Below are 24084 nucleotides of genomic sequence, written 5' to 3' on the forward strand. Positions count from 1 at the left end.
GAAAACACAAGTGTACTGGGGTTTACCGGAATCATCAGATGATGAGTAGATGTACTGGTTTGTGGTTGCTTCAGGAATGGATCTGCTGGGAGAGTCTTTGTGCTCGACTGGGTCGGGTGTTGGATGAGTCTGAAACCATTATTAGCAGAGGAGAGCCGGAGGGAGATGATGATGATGATGATGATGATGAAGAGTCGGTCCAGTGCAGGCTGGATACCTGTGAGGTATGGTTTCACTCCCCCTGTTAAGACTGTGGTCTAAAGAGAACAAAAACCCAAAACACAAGTTTTGGTGAGGCAAATTTTTACAAAACTGGGTAATTGAAAGCCGAGTGGCTCCTCAGGAGCAACGTGGTGGTTAGTCATGTTGTTGTTGTTGTTTAAAAATCACCCGACAGAAAAGTTAGTATTTGAATTTCGTGACTAAAGCCGAATAATAAAAACATTCAAACAGAAAATGGTTGTTTTAACTGTTAAGTTAAACTGAGGTGTGAAAGTTTTAGTCACATTTATTCATTTAGAGAACGTAAATATTATCCTCCAAAGATTCCATCCATCCATCCATCCATCCATCCATCCATCCATTTTCATTCGCTTATCCAGAGTCGGGTCGCGGGGGCAGTAGCCTGAGGCGAGAGGGCCAGACTTCCCTCTCCCCAGCCACTTGAGCCAGCTCCTCTGGGGGAATCCGAAGGCGTTCCCAAAGATTTTAATATTAAACTTTGGTATCATATTAAAATATCAGTTAAGATAAACCTAGATATTTAAATTTAAATGTAAATGTGAATGACTAAATGTACACATTTAAAATCACATCTAAAGAAAAATCTAAGTATTTCAAATCAAATGTAAAAAATACATTTAAATATTTTAAATCAAGTTTACATATATAAAGTAAAATCATTATGTTGTAATAATTACTTGAAACTGCCATACTTGATGTTGCAACTTAAAAAATTGTTTGTTTATTTATTTATTTATTTAAATTGACCTTAATCTAGATTTGTTTCTACATATTTAGATATAACCTTTTCCAGATAGGCTTCTAAAAATGTAAAATAAAAAAAAAACATTTCAATCAACATGTTTAAATTAACATTTTTCCAGGTTTGATTTTAAAAATGTAGGTTTACCTTTAAGATTTAATTCTAAATGTTTAGTTTTTTTTCTGATTAGTTTTTAAATATTTATTTTTTAGAATTTATTCAAGAGATAAAAATTTCACATTTTGCAAGTTTGATTTTAAATATTTAGTTATAACTTAATGAAATTTTGACCCTGAAAATTTGGTTTTATTCATTTCCAGGTTTCAGTTTCAATATTTGGGTTTAACTAATCTGTTATTAGATTTAAATAAGAAAATGTGGTCTACCTTTATTTAGATTACATTCTAATTAATAACAGGTACAATTATTATATAAAGCTAAATGGGGTAAATATAGCAGTTAAGATTTTATTGTATTACTTTATTTACATTCGGTGCTCCATAGATTGGCACATTTAACAGGTCACTCTTTAAAATCTTGTTAAAGTTGATTCTCAAAGACGCAGAAGTTTTAAAATGCCTGCTGTAGTTAAACCCAACAGTTCAGATAATAAAGCAAAATTTGAACTGCAGAAGTGTCCAATTTTAATGTTTTTATTCATATTTTGTGTTAAAAAGTGTAAAAGTTTCAACATGATGATTGCAGAGATTATTTTATAGCCGTTAGCTCGGTAGCAGTTAGTGTGTGTGAAGAATTCATGTTTGTTCGAGCTGAGTTTTTGTCTTTCGTTCTTATTTTTGTCACGTGCCACACGGCTCGGTTCCGCCTCACGCCGGTGGTTCTGTCACACAGCTGACGCTCCTCCGGATGGACCAGAGCAGAGTCCTGCGGGGAGAGTTCCTGGATCAGAGGGAGCTGCTGCAGGCAGAACCTTGGTTCCTCGTCTCGGTCAGTCAGGCAGGTGGCGCTCTGGAGCTGCGATGGAGAAGCTCCTACAGGCAGCTGGAGAAAGAGATCAAACGGCTCAGAGACCTCCAGGACAGCAGGACCAGGTGGGCTGCAGACACTTCCTCCACAAACCGCCGTCAGTTTTGGACGCTGTTTGAACTTCCCTCTGATGGTTCCGTCACGTTCTGCCCCACTGGTTGATGTATCACTCGTTCCTCGTCCTCCCCACAGATTCCAGTCTGACTTCTCTTTGGTCAGTGAGCGTCTGCTCGGTGCCAGCCAACACCTGAAGACTTTGTCCAGCCTGGCAGATTCCTCTGATCTAAGTCATGATGGCGTTCAGAGCAGTTTGGTGAAGCTGCTGGTGAGGTCCTCCACATGAGTTCACTATCATGAGCTTTTATTGCATTTGTTTACATCCATTCTGATGATTCCCATGATTTTGTGTCCGTGATTGGGATTGTGCAAAATGCAGAGGAAAGACACAAAATCACGACGAGTGTCACTGAAAGTAGACTCTTTAACCCTCAGGACATCTCCATGGAGCTGGAGGCTGCATCAGCGCTCAGAGAGTCCGTATCGAAGGACGCCGCGCCGCTTCTCCACCTGAGACGAGCTGATTGTCTCAAATTGAGAACTCTGCTCTCTCAGTTAGACGCCAGCTGCAGCCAGATGACCTCTGACCTGTCCCAGATTCAGGACCGTCTCCAGCAGGTGAAAGTTCATTTTAGCAAAACTTTTCTGTGACAAGTTAGCATGAAGTCCGGCGGTCACGGTGATCTCCAGACCTCCAGCATCTTCAAGTGCTGCTTGTTTTCAAAAATAATTAGGCAGAGAAACATCCCCTCTGGTGAGGGAGGATCCATTCGAACCCATCTGAAACCCCTCTGGGGGGGGGGGGGGGGGGGGGGGGTTTGAAGATGGGAGGAAATGGAGAGGAAGGTCATGCTTAATTTTTCCTCACCATCTATCACCAGTGAATGGAAACAGATATTTGGCAGTGCTGTAATTACTCTGATTTTCCCTGTTTCTTTCCTCCAGATGTTTAGTTTGATGTCCTGAAATTTGAAAATCGCTCCAGCAGATGACGAGATCTTATCTTGTCAAGGATTTCATAACCAAGCTCTTATTAGACAGGAGCAGATGTTTGATGTACGACTGTGTTTGATGGCCATGAGCTTAATTAAGTTTGAGCTGTTTTATGTGTTGAAGGCTCAACTAGATTCTGCTCTAATGAATTATTTCTGTTAGGGTCTGCTGGTTCTGCAGCCGCCGCTCAAGCTGTTGTCTGAACTGGAAAACTGGCTGAAAAAAGTCGAGTCTGAGATTAACCGGGGGAGAGAACGGGTCCGGGAGGCCAAAAGTGCTGCACATTTTGCAGAAATCCTGCAGAAATATCAGGTACTTGAACCAGCTTAAAACAGGAATTCTAATAAAATGTTGTTCTTAAGTGTTAAAGCTCTTATTCCAAGTTAAGTTGACTCATTTTAGACAGACATGCATTGATTTTTCTTGTTTTTCATGTCATTAACACAGATTTAATGAATCATTTTAGATGCATCTATCATAAAACACATTTTTTTCTTTGATTTTGTCCTGTTTAATGTCGTTTCCCAGGTTTTGAGGACAGCTGTGGCCAACGTGCAACACCTCCTTGATTTCATGTCGCAGCCTGGACCTCAGATGGCAGCAGCAGACCTCCAGGCTCCCGGCTCGGAGCGCTCCACGTTTGCGGAGGGTCTCGGGAATGCCCGATTAGAGTGGCTGCTCCTTCAAAGGGAGCTGGAGACACGGGTAAACTCTGCGTATCCAGTTGCAGATGCACATTGTAACAACTTCATGAAATGTTTTGCACTCACAGTAAAAACCTGGCTTTTCTATTTGTAGACTTTAGTTAAAGCATGTTTGATTTACCTTTTCAGATTCGTGATGTTGAGCACATCCATCACGCTTGTGCAGAGCGAGAGGCACATCTGCAGAGACTTCACGGCTGGATGGAGGAGCAGAGAAAGCAGCTGCATGAGTGGAAACGGCCCACCAGTCAAACTCTGGCTCAGAAGACTCTTCTGGAGTGGGAGGTACGCTAATGGAAAGCCAATAGATGAGTATTTATCACCAAATGCTTTCTTAGTTTACTCTCCTCTGATCTCTGGGATACTTTATTTGTCTTCCAGGCTGTTGATGGCAGAGTGAAGGAGGTTTCTGCAGCTCTGAAGGAGTTGAGAGAAACACGAGTTTATTACGAGAACAGTGAAAAGCACCCAAGTGATGTGGCCTTCGCTGAGCGAACAGCGTGCGTTAGTCAGGCCTGTGTGGATCTCAGTAAACAGGTAAATCTGGAGCAGCGTGGGGACAGAGACGAGGGCTGGCCTGCTGAATCAGGCACCTGATCTAGGCGAGGGACAAAACTGTCAAGTTAGACGACCACAAAAATGCTGATTTTAACCGCACAGAAATGGGCCTCTGAGTACGGAAGAGGATTAGGACCTAAAATAAGAAAAGAAAAATAATACTGATTTTTGAGAAAAAAGTCAGAAATCTTATTTTCTTAGATTTCTGACTTTTTGAGTTTTAAGAAAAAGTCAGAATTCTGACTTGTTTCCTCAGAATTCAGAGTTTAAACTAAGAAATCTGACATTTTCTTAGAATTCAGTATTTAATCTCAGATTTCTGACTTTAATCTCAGAATTCTGAATTTAATCTCAGAAACCTGATTTTCTTCTTGGAATACTGACTTTAATCTCAGAATTATGACTTTAATCTTAGATTCTGAACTTAATCTCAGAATTTTGACTTTAATCTCGGAACTTTGACTTTAATCTCAGAATTCTGAATTTAATCTTCTGACTTTAATCTCAGAATTCTGAATTTAATCTTCTGACTTTAATCTCAGAATTTTGACTTTAATCTCAGAATTCTGAGTTGAATCTCAGAAACCTGATTTTCTTCTTGAAATACTGACTTTAATCTCATAATTTTGACTTTAATCTTAGATTCTGAACTTAGTCTCAGAATTTTTACTTTAACCTCAGAATTTCTACTTTAATCTCAGAAACTTGATTTTCTTCTTGAAATACTGACTTTAATCTCAAAGTTTTGACTTTAATCTCAGAATTCTGAATTTAATCTTCTGTTTTTAATTTCAGAATTCAGAATTTAATTTCAGAACTCTGACTTTATTCTCATAATTCTGACTTCAAACTTCTGACTTTATTCTCAGAATTTAATCTCAGAATACTGATTTTAATATCAGAAATCTGACTTTTTTCTTAGAATTCCGACCTTAATCTTCTGAATTTAATGTCAGAATTCTGACTTTTTGACTTTTGAGAAAAAAAAGTACAATTTTTTTCATTTATGTTTTTATTTTCAGAGCCTCTAATCTAATCCTTTTCAGTACTATTACGGTCATTTCCAATTTTTAGGAAAACAAGTTTGTAAAAACATCACAAACGGTGCTTAAACTTTATTGTTTTCATACATTCAATCCAATCCAATTTTATTTATAAAGCGCATTCACAAGGCATTACAACCAAACAAGGCGCTGTACACTAAAAATGTTGGTTAATTAAACCGGCGTTATATAAACATGTCGAACACAGATAAAAGATAAAAAGGAAATACAACAAAATTCCCAAAAATAACAGCTCAAAATCATTAAGACACAGGCTGAATAAAAATAGGAAAAAACATTTTACAAAGAACCTCAATAATACGGAAGTGGATAATTGTGGAGTCCAATTTTAAACAATGCAGATGTCAGTGAGGTCCATAATTATGTTGTATAAGCTAGGTTGAAGTAGTGAGTTTTCAAGCGTGATTTAAAAATGCTAGCTGTTGGTGCTTGCCTCACTAGCAGTGGTAATGCGTTCCACAGCTTCGGTGCACAGACAGAGAAAGCCCTTTCTCCACGGCTTTTTAAATGAGCATTCGGAACAGCTAGGAGGAGCTTATCTTCGGACCTGAGAGCACGCGGCGGGTTGTAGTAATGGACAAGTTCACACAGATATGGAGGAGCTTGATGGTTCAAGGATTTGTAAGTGAGAAGCATAATTTTGAAGTTTATCCTGAATTGGAGAAATGTGTTGTCTTCTGTCAGCTCCAGTCAGCAACCTAGCTGCTGAATTCTGGACCAGCTGAAGTCTAGAAAGAGCTGCTTTACTGATGCCGTATAAGCAGGAGTTGGAGTAATCCAGCCTTGGGGTGATAAAAGTGTGGACCACCGATTTCAGAAGACGTACACTCAGGATGTGCTTTAGTTTTAAGATGCGTCTTAGTTGGTAAAAACATGATTTAACTGTGTTATTGACCTGGGCATCCATCTTCAGAGCCTGGTCCATTTTTACTCCAAGGTTGGAGATTACAGAGGATACATTGGGTGAGAGATAGTTGAGGTCAGGTTGTTGAGTTGCCGTGATACTGTTAGGACTGAAAACGATTAAGTCAGTTTTGGAGTCATTGAGATGGAGGAAGTTGTCAGCTAGCCATTGCTTGACCTCAAGGATACAATCAGACAGAACTTTCGTTGATTGAGTTGGCTTAAATGAAAAGTAGATTTGACAGTCATCAGCGTAAAGATGGTATGCGACAGCGTGCTTTCTGAAAATGGCTCCTAAGGGCAGTATATAGAGGTTGAACAGTAACGGGCCGAGAATTGAACCTTGTGGGACACCCCAACGTAGAGGCTGTGACTCTGATGAACAGCCGTCCAACGTGATCCTAGCAGACCTGTTACAAAAGTATGACCTAAACCAATCCAGGGCAGTGCCTGAAGTGCCAGCCCAAGTGTGAAGTCTTGTGATCAAAATGTCATGATCGATCGTATCAAATGCTGCGGATAGATCCAAAAGTACCAGAACCACATGGAAACCTGAATCTAAAGCCAGAAAAATGTAATTAAACACCCGAACGTGAGCAGTTTCAGTGCTGTGCTGTTGTCTAAAACCAGACTGACAGGTGTCCATTACCTGATATTCATTTAGATGTTTCACCAACTGTGCATAGACTACTTTCTCAAGGACCTTAGATAAAAACGGTAATTTGGAAATTGGTCGTAGATTAGAGTAATCGGTGGGATCGAGGCCGGGTTTTTTCAAGATTGGTTGTAGAACTGCGTGTTTAAAGGCACGAGGAACTTCAGCCAATGTCAAGCTACTATTTATAATGCCTAGCACGTTATTGCTAATTAAAGGAAACACCTCTTTCAGGAGTCGAGGTGGGATGACATCATCTGGGGAGCCAGAGGGTTTCATGGCTGCAACAGTTTTTTCTAGACAGGCCAAAGAGATGGGCTGAAAGCTTTGAAGTTGCCCGTGAGAGGGGATAAATGAATCTGGAACATGGTTGGTTTGGTGAATCTGAGCTCTGATTACAGTAATTTTATTTAAGAAAAACTGCAGGATTTGGCTACACAAGTCAGCGGACACAGAGGAAAATAGTTTTTGCATAGTTTTGCTTAGTTTTGAAATAGGCATTCAGTTCAAAAGTGCACAATGTTTCATATAAAATTATCAACAGACCCTCGACAGACTCAGTGATGATAATAATAATAATATGTATTATTATTAATAACAATATTCATCTGTATTTTGTTGTTATATTTAATTCGTGAGGAGTAAACAGTTTTATCCCTGTAGAAATAGAAAATAAGCCTGTTGAAAAAGAAGACATATATTCTCCAAACTGCATTTGGTTTTAAATTATCACCCAGTTTTGCTTCTGGTTGATTTTCTCAGATGGAAGCTCTCAGACCAGCTCTTCAGGAGGTGGTGGAGGAGTGGACTTTGTTCCGAAGAGCTCTGGGGGATGTTGCTCTGTTTGCCACCAGGGTGCGCTGTGCCCTGCAGCGCCAGAGAGCTCCTTTCTTCTCACTGAAGCAGGCTGAGGGATGCTCAGGCTTCCTCCAGGTCAGATACTTGTACAGATAAAAGCTGCAAAACTTCCCCCAGAACAAATGCATTTAAATAACATCTCATCATCTAAAAAAGATCTAAAGCTACAACCGTTGTTTGAAAACAAGACAATGGGGTCCTTTGTGGGTCTGAAGCTAGAGGTGAATGCACTTAAAAGCCTCTCAGTCCAGTTTAGACAGGTTTAGTAAACGTGTGGGCATTCATGGACTTCAAGCTGTCAGCTCTTTTCAGTCTGTGTTCTCACTTTTCAGGGAAAGTTGAATGTACTTCCAGAAAGTGAGCATGAAAGAAATGTTTTCTTTTTTTTATTTCCTTCACACAGGAGCTGCAGGTGAAGGTGGAAGCAGAGCAAGAGCAGCTTTGGACCGCTGTGGAAGAATCCTATCGGAGGCTGCTGGAGACGCTCCACGAAGGAACGGCTCAGGCGCTCGGTCAAAAGGTGGAAGAAGAGCGGAAGCGGTGGGTGGAGTGGCGTGGGTGGTTCACCACGTAACAAAACAAAAGAAAGTTGATCAAATAACATTCAATGTCACGTGTGATGGTACTGTTACCTCATAATGTTGGCAATTACATTAGAGTTTCAAAATAAAATATCCTGTGGAATACCATACCAACTTTATTTCTATAGCTCAATTTAGGACACAGCGTGAGAGCTGGCCAAAGTGCTGAACAGGCAGGATCAATTTAAAACAAAAGTAAAAACAATAAGAAAATAAAACACAACAATAAAAACTATAAAATCATAATATGATCACATGAATCACTGTCTAAAAGCCAAGTCATAAAAGTAGGTTTTTAAACGAGATTTAAAAACAGGCAGAGAGGATGCCAGCCCAACTGTAATCAAATCAAATCAACTTTATTTATATAGCACTTTTCACACAAAAAATGCAACTCAAAGTGTTTCACAGATTAAAATGGCCCCATAGATCCCATATTCCCATCCCAGCCCCCCTCCCTAAGTTTAAAACAATTGACAATTACACTTCCCCTCCCGCAACCAACTTCCAAAGTGAACGTACACTCACCCGCACACTCACACACACACACACACACGCACGCACGCACGCACGCACGCACGCACACACACACACACACACACACACACACACACACACACTCACGCGCGCACGCACATGCACACACACGCACACACACACACACACACACACACACACACACACACACACACACACACACACACACACACACACACACACAAACAAACACACGTGAACAACAGAGTAAACAATAGGCTGAGTTCAGATGGGTCAGGTAATGGACGACACATCATCAGTGGAGCCATCTGCCTCGACAGCGACAGATCCACGGCAGCAGCCAAGACACTGTAATGGGCAGTGAGTTCCAGAGCATGGGGGCAGCATGGACCAATGCACGTTCTTCTCGTGATTTGTAGGACAGGCAGGGAGTGGACGGTCAGCTGACCTCAACATACGAGTAGGTGCATAGGGAGTCAGCAGGTCGGACAGATAAGGAGGAGCTAGGTCGTGCAGGGCTTTAAAAACAAACATCAATATCTTAAAACGCACACGAAATGTGATGGGGAGCCAGTGAAGATGTTCCAGGACTGGTGTAATACGGCTTTGTCGGCTTGTGTTTGTTAAAAACCTAGCAGCTGCATTTTGGACAACCTGCAACCGGTTCAGAGCAGAAACAGGAGTTCCAACTAATAATGCATTAGCATGGTCCAAGCGAGAGGTGATGAAAGCGTGGATGACTGATTCCAAGTGCTTCCTCTTTAAGATTGGTCCTAAACGAGTTAGGCGGCGTAACTGATAAAAACAAGACCTCACCACTGAGGAGTCACTGAGAGGTTTTACAGAATATTTCTTCAAAAAAATGCAATATATATATTTTTTCTGCCAAATGGTCACTAACTGGTACCAAAATAACAAAGATATTTAAAAAATTCACTTTCATCTTTGCCCACCCTAAAAAAAAGCAATCAAAACAAAAGTACTATAAATACCGGTATCTTGCTAAATATTAGCTAATATAATAATTAACATTATTTTAAAAGTCTCTTTAAGTTTACTTGTCCCCTTTATTTGGTCACAATCATCCTAATAGCGTTCAGTACCAGTTATTTAAATGTAACCATGTGATTTTGATCCCACACATTTATTCTAACATTACGGAGAGCTTTTTTTTTTTTTTTTTTTTTTGAGTGCTGTTATTGTTTATTCTTAGCTGGAAAGAAACTGTGCAACAAGTAAAAGACGAGCGCATAAAGACCGGCGAGATCTTCTCCCTCTGGAAGGAGTACAGCCAGCTTTCAGACGGTTGCTCTCGCCACCTGCAGCACCTGTGGCGCGAGTGGGAGGAGTCATCGGGCTCTTCACCTGAGAAAGACCCGCAAGCCCTTGTTTCTTCTCTCAAGGTGAGTTTGAGGTGTTTAAATGCAACCCTACCAGAAAAATCCAACTTTAATCTCATAAGATCCCCAAATCCATAACTACTTTCAACATAATCCACAGATTTGAATGTCAGTGGCACAGATGGACAGAATCTGTTGTATTTATGTGTTTTAGTGGATTATAACGAGCTGATGGAGTAAACAGACACAGAAAACAAACCTCAGCCGGGCGAGGACAGAAGAGGAGAGCATCAGAACCAGCTGCCAAAAGCAGATTTCTCTTTTATTTCTTTTTTAAATATTTCATTCCTGCCTGACTCATCATGTTCCTGGTGCAGGTTCGGAGAGTCCATGCATTACGTTCACAATTTAATTAAATTCTTTTCTCCAATATCTGGTTTTCTATTCCTGGAATGGAAGAGGCAGCGTGTGCCGACGGGTGGAAGCATCAGCTCTTTGTTCGTCCACCTGAGTACACGTAACCTCCCTCCCCTCCCGCCAAACACGGAGGACATCTCCTGCTCGTTTGACCAAAAACAAAATGTTTTCAAGCTTTTATTTATAGATTTCCCTTCACACTGCTGCTTTTGTCAAAGTACACAGGAGCGAGACCTGGTGGGAACACTTAGAGCCAGGAGAAAAGCACCAAATGAATCTGAAACCTGTTAAAAACAGTTCTGGCTCGATGTTTAAAACCTGTTTTCTGTTTTTGTTTCATCAAATGAACTTTCTTCTTCCTCCAGAAGTTACAAGGTGCTGCAGAAGAGTTGCAAAGCGGCGTGGGAGGTGTACAGGCAGCATCAAAGCATCTCATTGGACGTCTCGAACCGCTGGCTGCAGGTTTAATCCAATCAGAAACCAGGCTGCTGACGCGTGACGTCCTGCTGCTGAACCAGGCGATATCAGGGAAAACGGGAAGGGTTCAGGTCAGAGGATCACAGGAGTTTTACATCTTATTTGAAGTTTTTGTGCGTTTTTTTGAATTCTGAAATGTGTTTTCGTGTGCAGGAGGATTTGGAACAACAAAAACATTTTCAAACTCAAGCGGATGCTGTTGAGGAACAGATGAGGAAGCTGCTGGACAAACTCCAGGCCGACATGCCGGAAACCGACTCTGGCAAGGTTGGTTAAGCTACAAACGAGTATTTTTCTGTAACGTTCCAAATTTTAACTAAAAATTCCTTCTCCATTTTATTTATAAAGCACATTTCTACACGGCCGAGGCCAACCGAAGTGCTGCACAGTAAAAGAGCATAAAATCAACCCACGGGAAGAAGTAATAAAAGTAGTACCGTAACTACTGTAAAAACAATAAAAATAAAACATCGTAAAATGCCAGTTAGGCTGAAGTAAAAGCCAAGGAATAAAAATGAGCCTTCAGGCGTGATTTAAAATCAGAGAGAGGGGGCATTCTCACTGCTAGAGGGAGTTGGTTCCAGAGACGAGGCGCACAGATTGAGAACGCTCGTTCTCCTCGTGTCCTCACTTGAACACTTGGGACCTGTAACAGGCTGCTGACCGAAGAATTCGAGCAGGTAAGACTAAACCAGCTGAGCCAAGTAGAGAGGCGCATAAAGAGTGACTTGAAAACAAGAAGGAAATTTTAAACTGGATGCGGTAGCGCACTGGGAGCCAGTGCAGCTTGTCCAGAACAGGAGTAATGTGCTCCCTTCGTCTGGTGTCCATTAACAGGCGGGCCGCTGCATTCTGCACCAGCTGTAGGCGCGCAACCGAGGAAGATGTGGATCCATAAAAAAAAGGGAAAATGTGTTTCTTATTTTCTGTTTTGTGTTCCCAGCAGGTTCTTTCAGAGCTCAGTCATCTGGTACCATTACTAGTTGATATTAGGGAGACGAGTGGCGTCGTTACCCTTAACAACCGGGAAGTAGAGAGGGTCCAGTCGCTCTGCAGGCAGTGGGTGGAAAGCATGAAACGAGCATCAGACAGAAACAGGTGCAACGAGTTCACTTTCTAATATGTATAATCTAATCAGAAACGTAAAGAAACTACATCAGTGGTGAACCTGGAGGAAAATAGCTGTTTATTTTTATGTTTACAGACATGTTCACGATGAGCTTCAGCCCACCCATGACTTCCAGGAGAAGTGTGAGGAACTGAAATGGATCCAGGAGAAGCTGGAGCGAGAGTCTGTGTGCAGAAGGCCTCAGAGTTACTCCGACCTTCTGGAGATGCTTCCTGTGCAGCAGGTGTGATGCACTGCAGCTTCTGTCCGTTTGCCTCCGACAGCCTGAAACAACCGTTTAAACAACATTTTAGCATTTTACCCATCTCTCTTATCCACTCTGTGAAGTTTGTGGTGAAACCGCTTCAGTTGCCTGTTGGGGGAAAAAGCTTTTTACTGCCTTCTCGACTGATACGCTAACAGCAGGGCTGCCAACTCTCACGCATTTGACCCTCTTCACGAGCTGTCATGCCACACCTCCAATCTCTCACGCTAAACCAGCACCTGCGCTCCCCAAACGCGCATCACGCACAGTGTGTAGGGCTTATGAAAAAACCAGATATTAATTCTAGCATTAGCTACTGAACAGTAATAATTTAACTGGTTTATTTCACACATAATAATCCAAGCCGATGCGCTTTTTCCCGCTCTGGTTGTGAGACGGGCGAAGCGGTGAGCTACACCTGCTGTTAATGGGACGGGCATGCCCGGTTCTTTCTCCCAGAACCGTGAGCTGCGGCTGCGCACGCTGCCATAACGACATGCTTTATGTAGAAATGCAGCCGCGTCGCTAGCCGGTGTGGACGGAGCTTCAGTCCAGAATGTTTTTCTTTTTTCTCTCATCAGCCAAAGATCGCTGCTTAATGCAAGCTGGGCTTTTTACTGTGGTGACTCGGTCACATGTTCCCTCTCCTACGTTAGTTTGTGACGCGGTGAATTAAAACATTAGGAATCCACTGTTTAATTCACCGCTTCACTTGTGTGTTTTTCCTGTTTGTGAGACGAACCCGGCGTCCATAACCAGGTTACTGGTATGGAAGCCTGGAAAGGCCAAAATTCCTCAAACGTTTTTTTTTTTCCCTACTGGCTGATATGAATTAATAGAATAGAATAGATGTTATTAGCCCCACAGTGGGGACATCCCCTCATTACAGCACACACACTTAGAGACACAGATTACAGTAGAACTGATTCCAGCCATGTTTGCTTTGATAACTTCAATAACTTCATGCTGATGACCCACATGAACATAATCCTGTTTAGCGGAGGCAACTACATCATGAAGTTAGCTTAACATGATACATTATTTTTTCCTTGGCAGGAAATAATGACTGGTAATATTATGAATGACATGATATTGCCCACCCCTAGATGGAATTTTAATAAATTTACATTAATTATAATTAAAAGTTCCTGTAACTCTTTACTGCAGACAGACAGACAATGTGAAGAAGTTCAGGAGAGTTGGATGTTAAATTTTCCTCACGAAAAGAATATTTGTATTAAACAAAGGTCAGTTCCCTCTGTAAAGTCAGAGGTACGGAAGAGGATTAGGGCCACTGAAAAGAAGAAAAAAAAAGAGAGAATTCTAACTTTTTTCTCAGAATTCTGACTTTTAATCTCGGAATTCTGAATAAGAAAAGAAACAGAATTCTGACTTTTTTCTCAGAATTCTGATTTATAATCTCGGAATTCTGAATAAGAAAAGAAACAGAATTCTGACTTTTTTCTCAGAATTCCCTATCAGAATTCTGAGATTAAAGTAAGAATTCTCCTTCTTTTCTTTCTTTTTATTTATTTATTTTTTCTCGTCAGTGGCTCTAATCCTCTTCCAGACAGAGTAGAGATAAATAAATAAAATGTTGAGCACAAAAAGTCTCATTATTAATCCCCCCCCCCCCCCCCCCGCATCATTCAGTTATTTACACATTCAAGAGTAAAGATACCAGCAGCAGATTGTGGGACTTCCTTGTCCTCCATATATGTCCTGATATGATTTTTTTTATATTTCTGCCCAAAACAATTCTCTTGACCAGAAGTGGTGGAAGCACGTGGTCAGCTGAGGACACGTTTAGGCTAGCCTGGGAACTCCTCAGATCCCACTGTTGGTGGTGGCTGGGGAGAGGAAGGTCCAACAGGGCAGCAGTTCACTTCATCCATGACTGCGCTAATGCTAGCCGTTAGCTCACCAGTCCTGGGGAATATTAACTTTGTTTCTCTGAACAGAGGCTGTTCAGGAAGCTATGAACAATGTCAGTTTAAACTTTTACACAGAAAAAAAAATCTTCATTTTCTTCATCATAGGCAGCTTTTTCTCATATCAGAGGTTGTTTGAGGGCGTCTGGGTTCTTCAGCCTATGTTGAGCCATAAATGTCTTTTTGATAAAATAAACCAATACTTTAACTGACTTGCCTTATTCACAGTATAATAATGAGAAAATGTTCTAAAGACAGATTTATGGTGGCTCCCTCCCACAGAGGCTGCAGGCTGAGATCATCACTGGGAACCAGGTGATGCAGGATCTTCTCTGTGAGGCCGTCCAGTCCATGGAGAAGGAAACCGGAGAGAAAAGGTTTTTAGAATAAATAAAGAAGATGTTTTGTGTATATTTATATCCGTAGCTTTTCTAAATCCGAGGACATCTGTTATTTCCAGAAATGAGATGATTATGAGTGAGTCTCTGTGGATTGTTTCTTTCGGAAACCCCTCTGGTTTTCCAATCAGAGGTCCACTCCTCTAGCTGCAACAACCTCCTGTCTTCACAAAATCATCTATTTTTTCAGTTTTTCTCCAAGTGAATCACTCATTTAACCACTTGTTGTGCACCACAGATCTGAAATCATGATGCAGGCAGCCTGTATGAAGAGAAGCTGGTTCGGTTCTTTGGCTGTGACCTACCAGAACTGGATCTCCATGAAGAACCAGCTGCAACAGTGGGGACTCTACCGTCGTGGTTTGAAATGTCTGACGAAGCTTTTGGGGGCCGTGGGCTCTCTTCTGCCTCCCACAGGACCCTCTCAGTACACGCTGCACCAGCAGCAGAGCTGCATGCCTCTGTACCAGGTCAGGTCGGGTCTTCTAGAAGAGCACAGTGCTGTAAATGTTAACCAAACTCAAACAGACTTCCTCTGATTTCTCCTGAAGTGTGTTGAAGACTTGCTGAATCTGCACTCCGGTGTGCACGCCCAGACCGTAGAAGGTGGCAAACGCTTGTGTGAAACCATGACAGAGTCGGAAGGTCAGAGCCGGCTGCTGATGGAGCTTCGGGATGTAGAAGAGGCCTGGAAGCAAACCAGCGAAGAGCTAAAGACAAATAAAAATCTGATTTTTACTGCTGTGCAGGTAAAACTTATGAGATCTGGTGCTTTGATGGAGGAATACAAATCTCCAGAAACACTTAAGAACTTTGCATTTAAATGGGTGAAACACTTAAAGAAAAAACTTCTAAAACTTTCTGATTATAATGAGTCACTCTGAGTTTTTCACACAGGCTGAACATGAAAATAGTCTCCTACACCTATCTCCTGCTTTAGCTTCTGGTAGAAAACAGATGGTGAAACTCTAGGATTTGAAAATCCTGACAGATCTACGTCACACTGTCACTGATCATTCATGGACTCACCCGTCTTGACTCACGATGGGGAAGGCTGTTGGTTTAACGTCCAGGAAACCGCAGAAAATGCTAGTAGAAGCTAACTGTTAGCATTAGCAACTCCCACACACAGCAGAGCTCCTCTAGGCTTGTGTAATTAGTGGAGATTTAACAACGTTGCAGAGTCCACCACAGCCAGTGGTGGAGTCATGTTGCTGTTGTCCAATCAGAAGAGAGATGTCCAAATGCTGCCATCCAAAGCTCAGGTGGGAAGTGGCTCACTTCTATTTCCTGGAAATGGTGCACCAGTGGAGTAGATTTTCTGTTTTTCCTCATTTAAACATCAGAGATGAACTCTAGAAGAAAGGATGTTCTATAACGTCAACAATGCAGAGGAATGGTCTGCTTAGAATGACCCAAATCCAACACACACACACACACACACACACACACACACACACACACACACTGGTGTGTTAGAGCCATGTGCTCATGCAGAGAGGGATCAAATCTCTTCATGATCCACATCCAGAGACAGCTGGGTACCAGAGTCATTCCATCACTGTAACACAGCCGTATCTCACATTGGGTTATACGACACTGACCCACATTAGAAATCTGTCACCAGGACGCCCCTTTAGCCTTGTACTCGTTAAGAAGATGCACATGAAGTAGACATTTCTACTAGATGTGACATTTTAGTGATCATTGTGGGCTGGGTTCCAGCAGCCGTGTGACATCTGGCTGTTCTGGTGACCCCAGAGGTCAGGTGGAGTTGGTCCAAGCCCGACACGATCCCCCAGAGGGAAATGAAATCTCAAACAGCCAATACCTACTTGTGTTTATTTAGGGGGTTTTATTTCTAAGTGCAACATGGACATCTTTGGATCAGACGTGTTGTGTGTCTGATTCTTGAGCAGATGTGGGCTCGGTGTCAGGGAGCGATGAGCAGCATCCAGTCTCAGCTGGATGCGGTCAGGCAGCAGCTCACCGGGAGGCCAGGAGGATCTGAAGAGGAGACGCTGATCCAGGTGATGCTGACTGAACTATTTCTACTCAGATCTAATCCATGCTTAATGCTGCAGCTCCATAAACACCCTAATGAGGGTGGATTTAATCATTTGTGAGGGTGATTTGTAACGAAGCAGTTACGATTCCTTTAATAACTTTGCATTCTGAGGTGAAAAAGAAACTCATTATAGCCCCCACCCCCTCTCCAAGTTTTTCTTATTAAATACCCCGATGCTTTCACTCCACCCCCCCTTTTTATCCCTTCTACCCCCCACCCCCACACCACCCCGGCCGGTCCACAGCTCTTTAATCTGGATGGTCAGAGCAAACACGAGTGTGAGGTAAAGCAGCTTGGACACACAGCTTACAGGGCTGTCTGACTCTCTGTGTGTGTGTGTGTGTGTGTGTGTGTGTGTGTGTGTGTGTGTGTGTGTGTGTGTGTGTGTGTGTGTGTGTGTGTGTGTGTGTGTGTGTGTGTGTGTGTGTGTGTGTGTGTGTGATGCAGGAGACCGCGCTCTCTCTGCAGCGTTTGGCCACTGGACTGGAGGAACTGGCCACCATGAAGACGGACCTGTCCCAGTACGTGGCGGCCAGCGACTCGGCTCTGCTGGAGCAGCAGCTGGAGCAGCTCCACTGTCAGTGGGAAGAGTTGTGCATGAAGGTGAGAAAAGAAAACTTTCTAGAAACAAATCGAAGGTGATTGTGGATGAAGCAGGTGGAGAGATGCATCCTGCAACCCCAATCCTTTAGGTAAACACACATACACACACAGATTTTTTTTGGATAAAAGATTCAACATGTGGAGTTTCTTGGAGGGAAAACTGCATCTCGTCTCTCTAGACATCAGATTCACTTGCTTTTTTTTAACAAATCTGCTTTAAAAGTGCCCAAACTTCACATTAAATGTGGATTTGATTGCTTTTATTCTCCTTTTTTGCATCAGAATACAAGAGTATTTGTTCCTGAGTCCTTTCAGCATGCTAATCCTGTTGAAAGTGCCACACATTCCTACAGCTAAGTCTTTTAGCTTAAACACAAGTGCACACCCGTTCCCCTGTAAATAACAGTCGGTGCACAACAAGCTCCGGACATTTCTGTCAGTTATAAAGGAGCTGTTGGGCCATTTAGGCTCATCCTAATTGGTTGCTGAGGTTTAGAGAGGCTGCTTCCACCTGCTCTGGTCTTAGTTCAGGAATGTTTGGAGTTTGAGTCGGATTTATCCCTCTAGAGAAAGAACAGAGTTTCCTTAAAGGCTCCTAAAAGAAATAAATAATAATAATAATAATGCATTGAACTTATACAGTGCTTTTCTAGACATCATTAACCTCCTCCTGAGCAGATGGTCTGGCTGGTCAGAGGACGAAGGGAGCTGATCTATTGTTCCTGAGGCTCCACAAAGTCCTCACAGGGTGACTGCTGCTCACAATGCATCCCAGATTCCTCACAGTCCAGAAGGGCCATCTGGAGCCGGGCATTAACACCAAAGCAGCGCTCATTTTAATATAAGAAATGCTTCTGAACTAAACCCTGAAATCTCAAAAAGATCATCAACCCCCCTCCTCAGAAGTGTAGCAGAGTGTTTTAGCAGCATTAAGCTGTCATTAGGAAAATGGACCTTGTTAATTTGACCAAATAGCCGGATTCTCTCGGGGGTTTCTGATTGCTGATCTTGATAGATTAAACGTCCTCGCTGCTCCACTCCAACAAGAGAACGGTTCATGATTTTGTTGATTTAACCTTGTTTTTAGTGTTTCTGTAAAATGTAGCCGTGCTATTTTGTAACTGAAGAGGTTTAGGAATGCATCTGCAGTAATTCAACAGAGTTTCAGTCTGAAAATGCTTCTTTGTGCATTAAATTTGGGTCACGGTGTTTCCTGAATGCATACCAGAGACTAACGTCACAATTAACCTTGTTTTAGTCTGGATTTACATCTTTGGTACACACACCTGTTTTGTTAAACCTTTAAATGTTTGCAGTTTTATCAAAAAGTTTTGAGAAAAGAAAACTAAATAGTATATTTATATAAATTTCAGAACTTGAGAATATTTTTTGTTTTTGTTAAAGTTTTACTTGCATGCAAATTTGGGGAAAATGCATCTAATTACTCTAGCAAAAATAAAAAAAATTAATAAACGTTTCTTTTCAGTTTGGTTTGCATGAGCATTTAGAACAGGTCACTCAAACACGTGTCCCTGAAATGTGACAATCCTTTAGTCTCACAAAGCAGCGTTTGCAGTCGGGGTCAGACTCGTGTTATTGCTGAGCTCTGTTGTGGTTTATTATAAATACAATGAGACAATCGGCTGAATCTGTTGAGGAAAAAGGGTTCAAACTTTATAACAGGAGATGTTCAGAAAGTTTGGAAGCCTGCATTCATCATGTGTTCATCATGTGTTCATCATGTGTTCATCGTGCGTTCATCGTGCGTTCATCATCTGTTCATCATGTGTTCATCGTGCGTTCATCATCTGTTCATCATGCGTTCATCATGCGTTCATCATGTGTTAATAAACGAACTGCATCTCATCTCAGCTGCATTAACGTGCTTTTACACAGATAGTCATCCACAACATTTAACTGAGGATGTTTTTCTACTCAACATCAGCCTCCTTAAACTCAAACCAGGTGTGATTAACCGATGTTACCTGGTCTTCTTTACGAGCACGTCTCCATCCACCTGCTGCAAAAACAGCTGCTGCGTTCACAGAAACAGGGATCTGTGCTGCAAACCTGAAATGAATCTGCGTGTTTCCAGTACAGACTTGGACACGTTTGTCGAATGCTTTGTGCAATAATCAGATTTTTATTTTACTTCCACAAAATACAAGTTCTGGATTAGATATTACAGAAACGGGGATGGTTTGCCATCATATTTAAAAGCAGACGCTCGTTAATTAGGCCGTCATTTTTTAAGTCGGGTAGTCTAAATGACGGCGGGGAGGCTCGCTAGCTGTTGCACACATGCGCAGAGGGCGTTATTTTACTCCAACAATCCGAATGGCTGTGCACATGCACGTCAATCGGAGTGATGATCGGACAAAACCACCTCTCTCAATCGGATTGAAACTTCATTCCGATCGGGCCGAATCGGATCTGAACATTCCGACTGACATGTTTACATGCAGAATTTTTTATCTGATTGGGAGTTCAATCCGATTAAATGTAAGCATGGCTAGTGAAGTAACTGCATTGGTATCGGTTAACTTTTATCGATACCGATACTGGTATTGGCACTGATACCGATACTGGTATACCAGTATCGATACTGGTATTGGCACTGATGCGATACTGGTATACCAGTATGGATACTGGTATTTGCACTGATACCGATACTGGTATACCAGTATCTATAATGGTATTGGCACTGATACCGATACTGGTATACCAGTATCTATAATGGTATTGGCACTGATACCGATACTGGTATACCAGTATCTATAATGGTATTGGCACTGATACCGATACTGGTATACCAGTATCTATAATGGTATTAGGACTGATACTGATACTGGTATGGACACTGATACTGATTCCAGTATCGGTGCATCCCTAGTTTTCAGTTATCATTACATTTGCTGAAGGACAGTACAACTTCCTGTCATCATGCTCTTTCCAGGTATCTTTACGCAGGCAGGAGATCGCCGACCGCCTCAACGCGTGGACTATCTTCAACGACAAGAACAAAGAGTTCTGTGATTGGCTGACTCAGATGGAGAACAAGCTGTGCCAGAGCGGAGATCTGAGCATCGAGGAGAGGGTGGAGAAGCTGAAGAAGGTACTAGACTGAAGATATTTCACCATCCTCAGTAGCTCTGTTGTTGTCATGGGTCTAAGCAGCCGTTGAGTCATTTTCTGGTGTTAATTTCCTCTTAAAAATGTCTAAAATTAAATTGAGATGATTTATTAAATAAATCCCAAACCTTTAATTTAAATCTTCAGGTTTGAAGCACTTAATTCCCCTTTTTGGGTTGATGTTGTTGCACAAAGTCAGCTCTAATTATTTCTCTATTGGGGCATCAATAATACCTAATTAGGCCTGATTAAAATCCATACATGAGCCTCGAGCGTTATCCTGTTAATAACGATGGTCTTTTCAGTGACTGAAAGCTTTTTGTGCTCCTTTTCTCTCAAAATTAACGACTCATTTGGTCAAAAGGATAATTGGTTTGAATATCCCAGGATGGATTTTTTAATGAGGTTAAAATATTACAGACACTTAAAGCTAAGGTGTAATTTTCAGGTTAGTGAAAAGTGGCACCTCCTGGTGAAAACGGACCGCTTCAGGGCAGGAAAAAGGCGTCTAAAACTCATGTAAGTCGTTTTGTAGCATTTGCAGCTGATTTTCAGGAAAACGAGACTCCATCCCTCCCGTTCTTTTGCAGGATTCAGGTTCAAACTGAACCCAAAGTAGCTCTTGGACCACTGGACCACTATCAGGAATACAGTTCTAATCTAAAACGCCCAAACCTTTAATTAATCAGCGTTTCCAGCAGTACCAGCTTGTTAAAGGGATACTAAGCAGTTAAGACTTGTTGTTAGCGCCCCCTAGTGTCCGTTAGTTAAATTTCTCTTTAGCCTTCCTTAGTGTCCACAGGAGTGATTCATCACTAAATCAAACAAATCTAATCCAAAACATACTGGAAGCTGACTGCAGCGCCCGGCGTGTCAGCTTCACCTTACTAAGTCCCACAGGGGCTAGCCTGCCACTCTGAAGTTGCAAGTGTGGTATTCTGGCCATAGAGGGCAGAGTGGTCTGAGTGACTTTTCATTAAAGGTATGAACGTGGATGTTTCTGAATTTCAGGAAAGAACCGCCCCCTCCACATTTACAAAAATATGTGCATGAGAGACATCTCCCAGTTACACTCATGCACGCTCTGTTTACAAGTAGCTGCCGGCCTTGCAGCACTTCTAGCAGCAATCTGAAGTTAATTTCTCCAAATAGCATGTCTAATTTTAGCTCACCTGTCGAGCAGAAAACCAGCGACAGAGGCATCCATGGGGAGCCCATCCTTCGCTTTGTGCATGCACAGGAAGTGAAAACTACCCAGCAACGAGCACGTATGACGACGGCCTTGCGTGGATGGTTCACCTGAGTGATTGACAGTTATGCCTAATTTATGCGTCTCCATCAGCTCCACGAGGGACAGACGCACACGGATGGAGACGTGTTGCCTTCGGACTTCTCCGTCTCCTGCGGAGCGTTGCAAAGCAGTTCCCCGCCAGGACAACAGAGGGCGTAGCGCTGTTCTGTGGAATCCTGTCACGCAACCGGTCCGAGATGGTGCTTTTACTGTAGTGTTTATATTGTGCTTTTTGTATTTCAGACTTTTTAACACAGACTAATTTCTCCTTCATCCTCCTCGCCACCTCCAAACCCACGTTTCCGTCATTTCCGTCCACAAATAAAACGCTTGCTGCGCATCTTTTCACTCCTCCAGTCACGGGGGAATTTACAGTTTTTCCACGAGTTGTTCTTCAACCTGCTCTGGGTCTGCTGCTAGATAGATTTGGCTATCTTTATGTTTTTGAGGGCGCAATGGCGGCACTGACCAATCAGCTTGCATTCTCCGTCTCATTGGACGGATGTTTAGAAAAGAGAGCCCGACTCCATCCGTCCATCCGAGCCTGCTGCAGAGCTCTCCAAAGGACGGATAATGGCGTTGCGTGCGTCCGTCCCGGCGCAGGCGGAGAAGTATAAATTAGGCTTCATGCGGACCGATGGTTCAGATCCTCCGCTATACCTTTAACCCTGTAAATGATCATCATGGCACGTAGTGGCTCGAGAAAATAAAATATGAAAAAGTTGCAAAGTATCCCTTTAGAACAGGGGTGTCCAATCCTGGTCCTCGAGGGCCGGTATCCAGCACGTTTTCGTTTTAACCTGCTTCAACACACCTGATTTCAATCAGCAGGTGATTAACAGGCTTCTGCAGAGCCTGATGAGCTGCTGCACAGGTGATTCAACCAGCTAATCAAGCGTGTTGAAGCAGAAAAAACCACAAAACCTGCTGGTTACCAGCCCTCCAGGACCAGGATTGGACACCCCTGCTTTAGAACATGGTAATGCACAAGCAGAGTGAGGGAACAGCTGGATTCTCTTATTTGCATATAAATAGATGAACGTTGTCCTTGTTGTTTTTTCTGTTTTAAAAAGTTTACAATAGAAGCATCAGCCTTGATGGGCAATTTTAAAATGGATCACATTCTCCTTGGAGACTGAAGTTTTATTTCCTAATCAGAAAAAGTCACATTTGGAGGTAAAGACAACATTTTTTATGATGTCAGACACAGATTCCCTCTTAAGGGTGAATGGAGCGTAAATGTGGAAGAAATCAAGAATAAAGCTCAGAATGTTGCTGACCGAGAGGCCCTCTAAATCCTTTTAAACTCAACTAATATCTGCATGCTTTGTTGGTTGCTTTAGACTTACAGATGTCGGTGAAGCTACATGCTCTCCTGTTGTCCCCACAGGACTGTATGGAGGAAATCAACTTGTTCAGCGAGAACAAGAGCCACCTGATGCAGCTGGGAGAGCAGCTGCTGTTGGCCAGCGACGAGGCCAAGCAGGGCCAGGTCCGCGGGTCGCTGCAGGAAGTAAGTCAGCGATGGCACAACCTCTTTCACCACGTCGAGTCCAGGTGAGAGCGCCCACAGCTGCTGTGTTTATGTCAAATAAGCACTTTGCAAAAAGACTGTTTATGCTTTCCACCGAGCACTTAGAGATAAACGGTAAGATGATGATTGAGTTAAATTGTGTTTTTGTGGTTAGGTGAAATCTTAAGTGCCATGCTCTAAATTTGCATCATTATCCCACTGAAAACGAGGAGCGTTCACGGCAAAAAGCACAATTAAGGACCCAGAAGCTTTTGCTGCTTTCAAGTAAACAATAGCTGTTAAGGAGGTCCGTCCACCTGCTGTTGCTCTAGCTGTGCTCCGCAGCTGTCAGGAATACGTGGCCTCTAATGTACAGACTGCAGAGGTTAAGCCCTGACGTTGTTAAACCATTAACACCCCCTCCTCAAACAGATGGATACTCCTCTAGAGGAGTAGGAGATGCAGACGCCCCCTACCCCCACCCCACCGCCAAGAAAGAACCGCTCAGGTCCCAGACAGAACCATATGTCCCCGAGTCCTCACTGACTCCGCCTACTTTTTGTAGTCTGTCGGGGGGGGGGGGGGGGGGGGGGGGGCATGTGCGTAGAGGGGGTCTGTTGGTATGTGCTAATCACTGGTTTTCAAAGTAAAGGTCTGTTTTTGATTTTCTTTTATTTCTGGAGGAGTCGAGCCTCCTA

The 24084-nt window shown here is 42.6% G+C and overlaps 1 protein-coding gene across 11 annotated transcripts in view; it reads left to right on the forward strand.

The window, feature by feature from the left end:
* The window catches only part of syne2a (spectrin repeat containing, nuclear envelope 2a), a 110948-nt gene that overhangs the window by 73457 nt on the left and 13407 nt on the right, over positions 1-24084 (forward strand). For 10 of the 11 annotated variants that reach the window (XR_011516201.1, XM_070544005.1, XM_054748117.2 and 7 more), the window contains 22 exons: positions 75-224; positions 1838-2037; positions 2165-2297; positions 2465-2647; positions 3185-3334; positions 3551-3727; positions 3856-4011; positions 4108-4263; positions 7669-7839; positions 8168-8304; positions 10057-10246; positions 10966-11148; positions 11231-11344; positions 12021-12175; positions 12282-12429; positions 14664-14758; positions 15018-15249; positions 15331-15528; positions 16699-16809; positions 17295-17450; positions 20407-20565; positions 23264-23430. Coding sequence is in view for 10 of the 11 variants with exons in the window: in XM_070544005.1 (XP_070400106.1) it covers positions 75-224; positions 1838-2037; positions 2165-2297; positions 2465-2647; positions 3185-3334; positions 3551-3727; positions 3856-4011; positions 4108-4263; positions 7669-7839; positions 8168-8304; positions 10057-10246; positions 10966-11148; positions 11231-11344; positions 12021-12175; positions 12282-12429; positions 14664-14758; positions 15018-15249; positions 15331-15528; positions 16699-16809; positions 17295-17450; positions 20407-20565; positions 23264-23430 (3521 nt within the window). In the remaining variant the exon portion in view is untranslated. The remainder of the gene's footprint in view (positions 1-74; positions 225-1837; positions 2038-2164; positions 2298-2464; positions 2648-3184; positions 3335-3550; positions 3728-3855; positions 4012-4107; positions 4264-7668; positions 7840-8167; positions 8305-10056; positions 10247-10965; positions 11149-11230; positions 11345-12020; positions 12176-12281; positions 12430-14663; positions 14759-15017; positions 15250-15330; positions 15529-16698; positions 16810-17294; positions 17451-20406; positions 20566-23263; positions 23431-24084) is intronic. The other variant, XM_070544013.1, reaches the window with a different exon arrangement.

Source organism: Nothobranchius furzeri, chromosome 2 (genome assembly GCF_043380555.1).
Source record: "Nothobranchius furzeri strain GRZ-AD chromosome 2, NfurGRZ-RIMD1, whole genome shotgun sequence".
Taxonomy (NCBI): Eukaryota; Metazoa; Chordata; class Actinopteri; order Cyprinodontiformes; family Nothobranchiidae; genus Nothobranchius; species Nothobranchius furzeri.